Source organism: Fukomys damarensis, unplaced genomic scaffold (genome assembly GCF_012274545.1).
Source record: "Fukomys damarensis isolate Sample0158 unplaced genomic scaffold, DMR_v1.0_HiC HiC_scaffold_28, whole genome shotgun sequence".
Classification (NCBI taxonomy): domain Eukaryota; kingdom Metazoa; phylum Chordata; class Mammalia; order Rodentia; family Bathyergidae; genus Fukomys; species Fukomys damarensis.
In genome coordinates, this window is record NW_022900940.1 from 40,799,030 (window position 1) to 40,809,535 (window position 10,506).

At 44.2% G+C, this 10,506-nt stretch overlaps 1 protein-coding gene across 6 annotated transcripts in view; it reads right to left on the reverse strand.

Moving 5' to 3' along the window:
• The window catches only part of Cacna1d (calcium voltage-gated channel subunit alpha1 D), a 325,064-nt gene extending 314,570 nt beyond the window's left edge, over positions 1-10,494 (reverse strand). For 4 of the 6 annotated variants that reach the window (XM_010643039.2, XM_010643036.3, XM_033757092.1 and 1 more), the window contains exons 1-3: positions 10,057-10,489; positions 7,833-8,139; positions 4,095-4,200 (exon numbers count right to left, since the gene is read on the reverse strand). In XM_010643039.2, coding sequence (XP_010641341.1) covers positions 4,095-4,200; positions 7,833-8,139; positions 10,057-10,123 — 480 coding nt within the window. In that variant the 5' untranslated portion in view covers positions 10,124-10,489. Of the gene's footprint in view, positions 1-4,094; positions 4,201-7,832; positions 8,140-10,056 lie in introns of all 6 variants that reach the window. The other 2 variants (XM_010643043.2, XM_033757093.1) reach the window with 2 other exon arrangements.
• Positions 10,495-10,506: the final 12 nt, after the last annotated feature.

The window sequence follows — 10,506 nt, forward strand, 5'->3', positions numbered from 1 at the left end:
AAAAAAAAAAAAAAAAAAAAAAAAAACAGAAAGGCCTCATGAAAGACACAAAACTTGAGATTAGCAGCTTCATACAGTGATATACAAAGAACAAACAGAAAGGAGGAAGAGGTATTTTGTACAGAGAAAGAGTCAAAGAAAAGCCAAAAGGTGTACAAGTAGACGAAGGGTATTTGGGAACTTTCAGGGACAAATAGCAGAGGGGAACTCTGAAGGAAAAGCAAGAGTAGGGGGTAAACTAGCAAAGATCAGGCCAGGCCAAGATGAGCCTTGTCATGGGATCTGGTCTTTCCTCAGTGGGCAGTCCGCAGCCAATGAAGCCTGAGGATCACTTCTCTACTAACTCAGCATAAGAATGCAGAGGAAGGGAAAGATGTGCAGGGTTTTGCAGAGGCAAAATGTCAACAAGGAGGTAGGCGTGGTGGCACACACCTATAAGACCAGCACTCTGGGAGGCTGAGGCAGGTGGATCCCAAGTTCAAGCCCAACCTGGGCAACTTAATGACTTATCAAGAAGCTGTCCCAAAATTTTTTTAAAAAAATAAAAAGAGCAAAGGACATAGCTTAGTGCACAGGCCCTGGGTTAAATCCCAGCGCCAGAAAAATAAAGTTTACAAGGTAAAAGTATAAATATATAGGCCTCGATAACAAAATGAAAACAGGGAGAATGGCCAAAGACTCTAAGACTTTCTAGAACTTTCTGTTCAGCAGGCGTCTACTGAGCACGTGGTATGAGCCAGGCTGTTTGCCAGGGGAGGCGACTGAGGGACACAACCACCGAGAGGTCCTGCTCTCCAGCCTCTCCAAGTAGGTTTAGGGGTGGGTAGTTTTTAGCAGATAGCAAGAAGGTCTGAAATGGCAGGTGGAGATCCCCATTTGGGGCAATTCTAATTTGAGGCAGTTCAGCCACTAGGCAACCAGAGGCAGCCTCAGGAGGAAGAGTACTAGGAACAGGTTGTTCCTCTTCACATCAGTTTGCTTATGAGGAGCTGAAGACTGGGCTATGACATAAAGCCTTCTTTTCTTTTTTGGCACCAGGGATCGAACTCAGTACCTTGAACTTGCAAGGCAGGCAGTGGAACCACTGAGCTAAATCCCCAGCCCTAAAGCATTTTTTTTATCACAGGAAAGTATAACTTGTAATCATCCTTACTCTGATACTTGATGCAGAAGAATTCATCAGTAAGAAAAGAAAAAGCAATGATATATACTTTTAATAAGTAGAAGAGAGAAAATGCTGCTACTGGCTGCACGGGGAGGGATAATACAGTGGGAGCTGACTAAGCTGCACTGTTTCCATGGTTTCAGCCTCCACTGGTCCCTGCAAGTCCACAAAAGAAAGCTGCATAGAAACTTAGATTGTTTATATATATTTTTTTAAAAGTCTAACTCTGGGAAAACTTACCGCCCCAACGGTAGTCTCCAAATCCCCAAAGCTTGCTGAGTCTCATGCGAACCAGACCAAACACATATTGGCCCCATGGGGATGGCCGTGTTTCTTATCCAACAAAAGCAATAATTTCACTACAAATGACCTGAAATAGGCGAAAGCACTGGGCATAAAGTTGACCCTGAATCTCACTCTAAGTGCTTGTCATGCACGTTTCCCACCGAGTCATCAGGCAAAGAATACCACCAGCTCCCCAATATGTACAGCTTTGCAACCTGTGTCAGCCTCTGCCCTTTGTTTTGTCATTCACATGAAATGAAAGGTATTTACTACAGATGAAAAATAAGCTTCGTTCAGCTGCCTCTAAACTGATCCCAAAAAAAGAGCAATCACTTTGGTACAAATTGGGTCAAATGTATTAAAAAAAAAAAAACTGGCTCCCTGTTGGGAGGACAGACATGGCATGGGACCTTGCTCAGAGGCTGGGGAAATCCACAAAGATCCTCCTTTCCCACAGTGGGAAAGGAACTACTTAAAGAGTTTCGCAGTACATAAACTCATCTAGCTATGTGACTGTACAAATGAAAACAACACAGGAACTTTAATGCCATGAGTTTCAGAATATTTGGTAAAGGGGTCAAAGGAATGCATGCCAAACTAACACATTGTCAGCCTCCACTAATAAGGCCAGTGTTTACGAATTATCAAGAAAGGACCCATTAGGATACAAGAAGGAAGAAGAGAGATTTATTTATTCCGTGTATCTTATGCCTTCACTTCTTAGCTGAGAAACCAAAGAGTCTGATAGCATTTATATTAGTGCCCTGAATTTCCCTGGAGAAGAAAAAAATCAGAATATTAATTGGCTTATACATACAGCTACATTAATTATTCCACTGATCTAAATTAATCTGCCTTTCTGAAAGGTATTTATTTTCTAAGTTTGTTTAATCATGTTCTCTTGAGCTACAAAAAGCAACAAACTGGGTCACCATCTACATCATTAAATTTGGTAACAAGGCTAACACCATCTGTGGCCTAGACTACAACAATCCAGGCCCATTGAGGGGAAGCTTTTCACTACTTCTGCCTTTCCTCTAAAGCATTCGTCTAATATCACACGTCTACAACCATACCAAAAGCTATTTCAAATGCTCAAAGTTATACAATAATCTTGAGCATAGCATAAATTTATACTCATAAGAAGTGTTTATAGGTGTATCCAGTCCCCATTCCCAGTTATATTTTCAGCAGCAATATTGCTTTGAAAATTCTCTAGAATTCAAACTACCAAAACTCTAATACAAACAGACATCATGTTACATCTGAAATATGCCCCCAAATTGTAAATGTAATAAATCTTGTACATAAACCAACAAGGCTAAATTCACAAGAGCATGATTTCACTCTTTCCAAGGCAGCAGAGCTCTCCCCCACAGGGAAGAGCGTAGTGCTTGCCTGTGTCACACTCCCTCAGTTAAGAGCAGCCAGCCGTGCTCAAATACAGCTTCAACACGAGACTAACAGGCAAAAGCAGGACAATAAGGGTATTCTGTTATCCAGTATTGGCTCCCTCCTTCTTGAACCATTCTGCATGGCCTCCAATTATAAAGCACCTACCCTTACAAGAAGGAGTCTATAGTCTCTAGAAAAACCCTGCAATGGCTTCTGAGTCATCAAAGAAAGACTACAGAGCATCAGGAGTAAAACAATCCTAGTGATCCCCCGAATAGCCAGGTGGGTGCACAGCAATACAGGGAAGGTATGAGAAATGCCCATAAACACAATTAGTTGACAGCTGAGTGGGACAAGCTCCTGTCTCAGAATAGAACTCTGGTACCTGTTTTCTTTTTAACAATGCCAACCATTCTCAAAGGGAGTTCCATGGAACACTGCTTCTATGATATTAAAGGCTTCTACCAAAAATATGTGTCAAGAACCTACAATTACTTTTAGGGACTGAACAACAAAATGAAACCGACAATACTTCACAGAGCTTTTACTCAGCTAATACACACTATAAATCTTTTTTTTTTTGGTACCAGGGATTGAACTCGGGACCTTGTGCTTGTGAGGCAGGCAATGGAACCACTGAGCTAAATCCCTAGCCCCACACCATATATCTTTAAGAGGGAAATAAAGAATATGGAAGTATCCTGGTATCTTTAACTAAAGATTCATTTTAATTGGGGGCATTTCCTAAAACTTAGTGTAAGAACTTCAATACTTTACTCTTTTCTTCTCCAAATTATACTTTATGCAGATTTATTAGTTTTACTTTATTCTGCTTGTATACAAATAGCTCTTGCACAAAATCTATAATTGTCTATTTACCAGGAAAAATAACCAAAGTACACACCACTACCACATGACACTGGCTTTAAAAAAATATATTATCAAAAAAAGCATGAGAGGCAGCAAAAGCCATTTGGAAAAGAAACAAACATTATTTTAAAATTTGCTACAAATCTCTTCCATAAAAAGATCCATGTTTATTTATATAAGATTCATGACTTTAAATACTTTTATTTAGTAAAAATAAGAATGTAAGTTAAAAAAAAAAACCAAAAAATAATAGTTGCAAAGCCACAGAAAACATTACATGTATGTAAACTTTAAACACCCAGAAAGCCAGCTGGCAGTTTAAGGACAGTGGCAAATGATAACCAGACATCACAACAAGCAGGAATTCCACAGCACTTACCAAGTTATGATTTGTTGAATTAGAATCATCTTCAGGGAATGGGATGTAAATAGCTAAGGCCACACAATTGGCAAAAATAGCCAATAATATAAATATGTCAAATGGTCTGAAAATTTGTGTTAAGGTACATATGCGTTATACAAACACAAACCAACTCTCGTCACACCCCGGTTATGGCACATGGAAATTGCTTTTAAAATGAAAATAAGACACACAAATCACCTTTGACTAATTGCTTTGACTGCTAGATTTACAGCAGAAGTAACTGTCGGTGGTCACCTCACATAGATCGCCCTATCAATAACCTCTCCCCACCCTTTTCTTCTGCTGCAAAGATCGTATTACACTCACTCTTCGGCTGCACCTTGCCTATTAAAACCTAACAGTACTGAGCATCCAATCAGGGCACAGTGTGAACCAGACTTCTGCATCTCACAGCCTGAAAAAGCAAGGGCCTTCCTGAATTCCCAGCTGTTGCAGACACACAGAAGTAGCCATCATCGGGTAGATCTCTGCCACAGATCCTAGCCTCCACATGTTAAAGCCGTCTTCTCGGGGGCTATTCCCGGCTGCACCAGTCTAGATCCCCACCTGAACTGGGGCAGGCAAAGCCACTAGGGCCTCCTCCTCCCTGAGACTCTTCCCATGCCATGTTCCTACCTCAGATGCGGTGTTGAACAAGCCAGGCTTCAGCTCCCTCTTCTGCTTTCTCAATGAATCAATACTATAACTGCTCAGATTAGAGCTAGACTGGAGCTCAGTTTATAATGTGCTGTTGCTGTGCTTAATTTATAAACAAATTCAATTAAAAAGCCATAAGTAATCATCCCCAGACACTTTCAAAGTAAGCTTTAACAACTTTAAATCTTGGAGGTCTGTCTGGAAGAATCACTTTGAGGTCAGCCTCCAATAGACAGTGGCTAAGACATTCTGGTGTGTTATTAAAAGACAAGAATTGTCAAAACTGGCAATACAAAATTTGACATTCACCAAAATGACTGTTTTTCATTTGATTTTCAGGCTTTCTGAATGTGGAATTTTTATGAGCACCAACCTAATCTGTAATTCCTGAGCTTGATTTTACAACACTGCCTCCTCAAGAGGCAAGGATATGGTTTAACTAAATCCCTGAAGGTACTAAAGATTCAAGAATATGAACATACTATTCTCCACTCATCCTGACACCCTTGTGGGAAATCCAAAGTGATGCAAGAAGTAAATACCCCTTACTTCTCTGGAGATATCCTGGGTTTCATAAAACCTCAGCCCCTTTGAAGAGGCTTGGTAACTCACCAGAATAAGAACAGGGATAACATTATCCCCTTACTAACTTTGATGGGTTTATTTTTAAGCCAGTTAACCTTAATCCATATTGATTCTTTTAACTCATCTAGTGTTATAAAATCTTTTATCCAGGGATCCAACTCTAAAACAGTCCGCCGTAAGGAGAGTTCAGAATTCTCCTTTCATTTTCCCTCTTAACCGTGTTTCTACTGAAATTTAATGTCGATTTCCCCAAAATTATTCTCTATAGAAATACACTTAAGTCACCTTCTTCCACACCACCTTTCTTTCTAATACTTACAAACACTGCAATTCTGGAAATACTAACTGCTCGGGAGAGCTAAGAATAATATTTTTTTCTTTATTTTTGGTCCAGATTCAGTTTACAGGCATTGGTGAATACCAGCTCCCTGCCACAGACATAGGCAGTTCTGACCCTAACGGTTCCTCCTGTACAGGGAACCCTCTCAGTCTACCTCCGTTCAGGACATTCTGCCTTGCCTGTTTGTAAAAGCAAGCTAGACTCATTCTTCCCGTGCTGACTGGGCCTGACGAGCTCTTGTTTGGAGAGGATTTTTGTAACCTGCTCCCTGAAACAGAAGGGAATTATCACCTTAAAAAACAAACACATGATATATGATTTAACAATTTCCCTTTCTATAAACTGTCCTACATATAAGTCGACTTCCCCCTGAACTGGAAGCCACGTGCCCTGTTTTCTGTACACGTCTGGCAACTTGGGAAAGGGGGCCAGCAGAGTGAGCCAGGAATTCACTCTGTACACATAAATCGCTATGTACAAATTACTGTGCACAAAGAGACACAGCTCTGGGCTTCCCACCTCCTCCAAATAAAATTAATGACCACACTGACAGGTCTGTGCGTACTCAGAGTCACATCAAGACAATCTAAAGAAGAGGAGATCTTTTCATCGAGTGCAGTTGCTACTCACAACTCCAGTGAGGCCACTGAGGCACATCCTAATTCACCTAGCTCTCTCCTGGCCTGACACAAGCATGCCATCCTCAGACTAGAGAAGAACTTACAGAGAGCGCGCGCGCGCGCGCGCGCACACACACACACACACACACACACACACACACACACCACAGCTATGTGAGAGACACCATAATTCACTCTAAAGAGGAGACATCTGTTCTAACAAGAAAGCGCACATGAAAACCCTTCAAACCCTACCCTAGCATTCAGCTGCTCTCTCCAAAACCTTTCTAGAACTGCCTCGTTTTAACTTCTGCCCATGAGCAGAGAAAATAGCTGGCTAAGACAGAGGGCATGTAAGCAACTGTCTATCTGGGCACGCAAATTATTCAGCTCCACTTTCTAACCACCTTCCAACATCCTTATCACATGGCCTCTATCTTTCTGGGTCTCATGGGAGATACCCTAGTCACACTCCTATTTACGGTCAGGAACAGCTCCAAGGTCCCTATCTGCCCCCAAAAGGGGAAAGGAAATGCTTTGTTTTACTCAGGACAGTGAATCATCTAACTAATTAGAAAGCTATTTGCTCAAAAAGCAGGCCTTAATCCACCTTTTCTAAAGGATGGCCTCCAGATTCTGAGAAGGAATAGAAACAAATGGACAGTTTTCCAAGACCTAGGATATGACTACCACCCTGGTGCATTTGGAGCTCATTTTTAAAAACACAAAAGAGACACCCTGAGAGGTAACTTAAGTCCAAGGACATAGGCAGACATTTTTTTTCTAAAGGCAGCAACTGCAAATTCCTCTACCAAGAGGGCTGTTCTATAACTCAAAAGGGCTCAGGAGGAAGAGGCGCACACAAACTTCCCCCCTGTACCAGCTTCCTCATGCTCAACTTTCAAGTGCTTTTTGGGAACTTTTCAAAAGGAAATTCCAGAAAGTCATAGCACTAATAAGAAATAAATAAATAAAATATACTCCCTCCCGATGAAGCAAATGTTCACATTTGCAGCTCCCTGAACAACTAGAGTCATCAAATGTCAAGCTAGAAGCAAACCTAGCCTTAACTGTAATTGCAGAAGCAAATTTCAAACATCAGAATGAGAAGATTCCACTAACGGTCACTTCTACTGACGCCTTTTTTAATCAGTACACCTCATCTGCAACAGATTTAATACATACTACTGCCCGGAAACAAAAGTACACTTAAAACTAACCATCCAATGACCGAAGGTTCTTTTCATATTTTACCTCTGTACTGCTTCACTCTCTCCCACACCACAGACACAGACACACACACACACACACGAGTAAATACATGTACCTTCACATTGCCCCTCTGCAACCTGAGGTGACCAGGAAGTTATATGCCATGAAAGCCCTTATGTACAGCTTCTTCTATTGCTGTCATTCCAGACTGTTACTGCTCTGTCATTTCAGAAAGCAAAACCTTTTAAAGAACAGATGGTAAAAGAAAATGACAAAAGACTTCCCCTCAAAAAAGGATACTTCCATTCCACTATACTAATGCAGGCTCTTCGGATGGGGTTATTGAGTGATAAACAGAAAAGGGCGCGGGCAGGTCGGCTGTTGGACGAGTTACCCTGTTTTTTGCTCTTGGTGTATTGCTGACGTTTTCTTTGGGAGAGAGATCCTACAGGTGGAGGTGCGGAAGTGCTCATAGTCTGGGCAGCCTTGGCCTGTCTGGCAGCATCGATTGCAGCCTGCCAAGACAGGACAGTCTGCTTGGAGCTATTCGGCTGAGTTGGTCCTTCACCAGAAAGAGGGAGCCTGGTGCCTCTTGCATAGTTTGCCTCTGTGAAGAAGAAAAAGAATGATATTTTAAAACTACAATCCAGTATGTGCAGAAACATGCAAAGGTTGTCTCCCATACACAACAGGGGAAATCGTTCTTACATACCCATTCCAAATATCATGTCCTGTTTTTTAGAATCAGGGGTTTGGTCAGGCAAAGCAAGAAGTCCACAGGGCTCTGGTCTAAGCATCAATCACACAAGGTTATTACCGTTCCGTACCCAAGCAGGTTAGTACTTCTCCACATCCACGTCTTCACAGGGCATCTTACTGCATTTCTTCTGACAAGCTCAGGTCACTGCCACATTCTTTACATCTTTTCTGATTTTAAAACCCTATGTATCACTTATGAGTTAACACATATGTACAACAGCTTTTCTCTAAAATAATTACCACCATCACAAGCACAAGCGCACAAAGACAGTGCCAATAACTCAATAGTCTTAATCATCTTCAGGGTGTTACTCCAACATCTTTCCACAGTCACAAAAACATTTTTCCAGCATGGGGAAAAAAATCTTTCACTGGCACCGGGCAATACCAAAAGCCCCATAACAAATATCTAGATTATGTACTGACACTTCCTGCAAATGAAAATTCATGATGCTTGGGACTCATTTCCTCCACAAGCTTCCGAAAACAGAAAACATCTTTAGGGCTTTTTTGCATTTTAAATTGCAGCAGCAGCAGTCAAGCCAGCATCCAGACTCAGCCTGCACCCTACACCTAAGACAGACATAATGGATAATGCTTAGGGTCCTCAAGGCCTAGTGAGCAAGAACCATCTCAAGCGTAGGCTGGCACTCAGGTGAACAAGAGGCAGAAATCCAGGGGCCTGTGTGTGAAGCCCCCACCACCTCAGGTCAGGCCATCCCCAGGCACCTGCTCCCACTGGACCTCGGCCTCCCTACTCGAGCAAAAGGCAAAGTGAGAGAGGAGGCAGAGCGGTAGTGGGATGGGCATTTGCAAAACCAGCTACGGCTAAGTAAAGAGCCAAAGCAAGCACGGGTCTGCCTGCTAGCAGCCTGAGAAGGGAGCAAAGCGGGCGGGCAGCAGTCAGAGCCCAGGGATGAGTCGTGCCAAGCTTTTCCCTTGGGGAGCGCTCACCCGGAAAGGCTTCCAGCCTACCAGGGTTGGGGGCGCCAGCGATCTCCGCGGGAGGGGTGGCCCGCTGGCCAGTAGCTGCTCCAGCCTCACTCGATCCAGCCAGGGCAGGTGTGGAAAGTGCACGTGGTGCCCCGGCCTCGGCCGGAGCTGACAGCCCCACAGCGGCAGCGACTTTCCGGGCATTGCTAGGTTACTGACTGACGACGTGTGCATTGGAGGCGCTGGGAGCAGGAATAGGCGCTCCATCCGACCCCCTTCCCCCAGATTCCGAGACCGGGCCGCCCCCACTAAAGGAGGGGTGTGCGTTTCACCCACTGGCGCGAAAGGTGCAAATGGACCACCCCAGAATTTTCTGGGATGGCACCAGGGACCATCTGCCTAGTCAACCAGGGGACGGGGGAGGAGGGGAAGCCGAGAAGAGGCTGGAAAGGGGGCTCAGGCTGAAAACTAACAGCCCCCCTGCCATCCCTGGGGGAGCTGGAGGAAAGTTGAGCCCGAGGACACTGAACCCGAGTCACCTCCATTCGCCGCCCCTCCGGCTGCACAACACTCCACAGACTCCATGGCCGCCCCCACCCCACAAATGCAGAATAACTCTGACATTCAGGGCCTGGAGGGGAGAACTGAGTGGCTGTCACGCGTCTCCCCTTTCCACACGATGACACCGAACCAGCAGCATCCTTCCCGACCCCCTCAACCCAGCCAGCACCTCGGGGGTGGGGGAGGGGGCAGTGCGAGGGAACAGGGTGGGAAGAGGAGGACCAGACAAGGATTAGATCTGGCAGCGGCTGCCGGGCTCTTGGCTGCTCACCGTTCGCGTGGTCCTCTTGCTGCTGCCGTTGATGCTGCATTTTTTTCATCATCATCATCATCATCATCCACGAACATTTATTGGGCGCCTACTGTGTGCAGGGCACTGTGCCGGGCGTTAGGGCGGGGGTGGAATGGGTGAGGGGGGGTGACAGGTAGGTAGGAGCTGCCGTCCCTGCCCTTATTCTCTCTTCAGCAGGGGGTGGGGAGGGACAGGGACAAATAACAGAAAATAAGGATAATTTATAAAAGCCGCTCTCCACCCACGCTCCTTCTTTTTCAAAAATGGAGCAAAATAAACTTTTTTTAAAAAAATAAAATCAGATGTATATATTATCTCAGCAATATATACATGGAATTTTTTGCTGCAAAGGAGAATTGGCTTGGTCCCTCCTCTAGCGGAGGGACGCCGCGGTGGTGCCGGCCCGGCCGCCGGGGCCGCTCCAAGCGC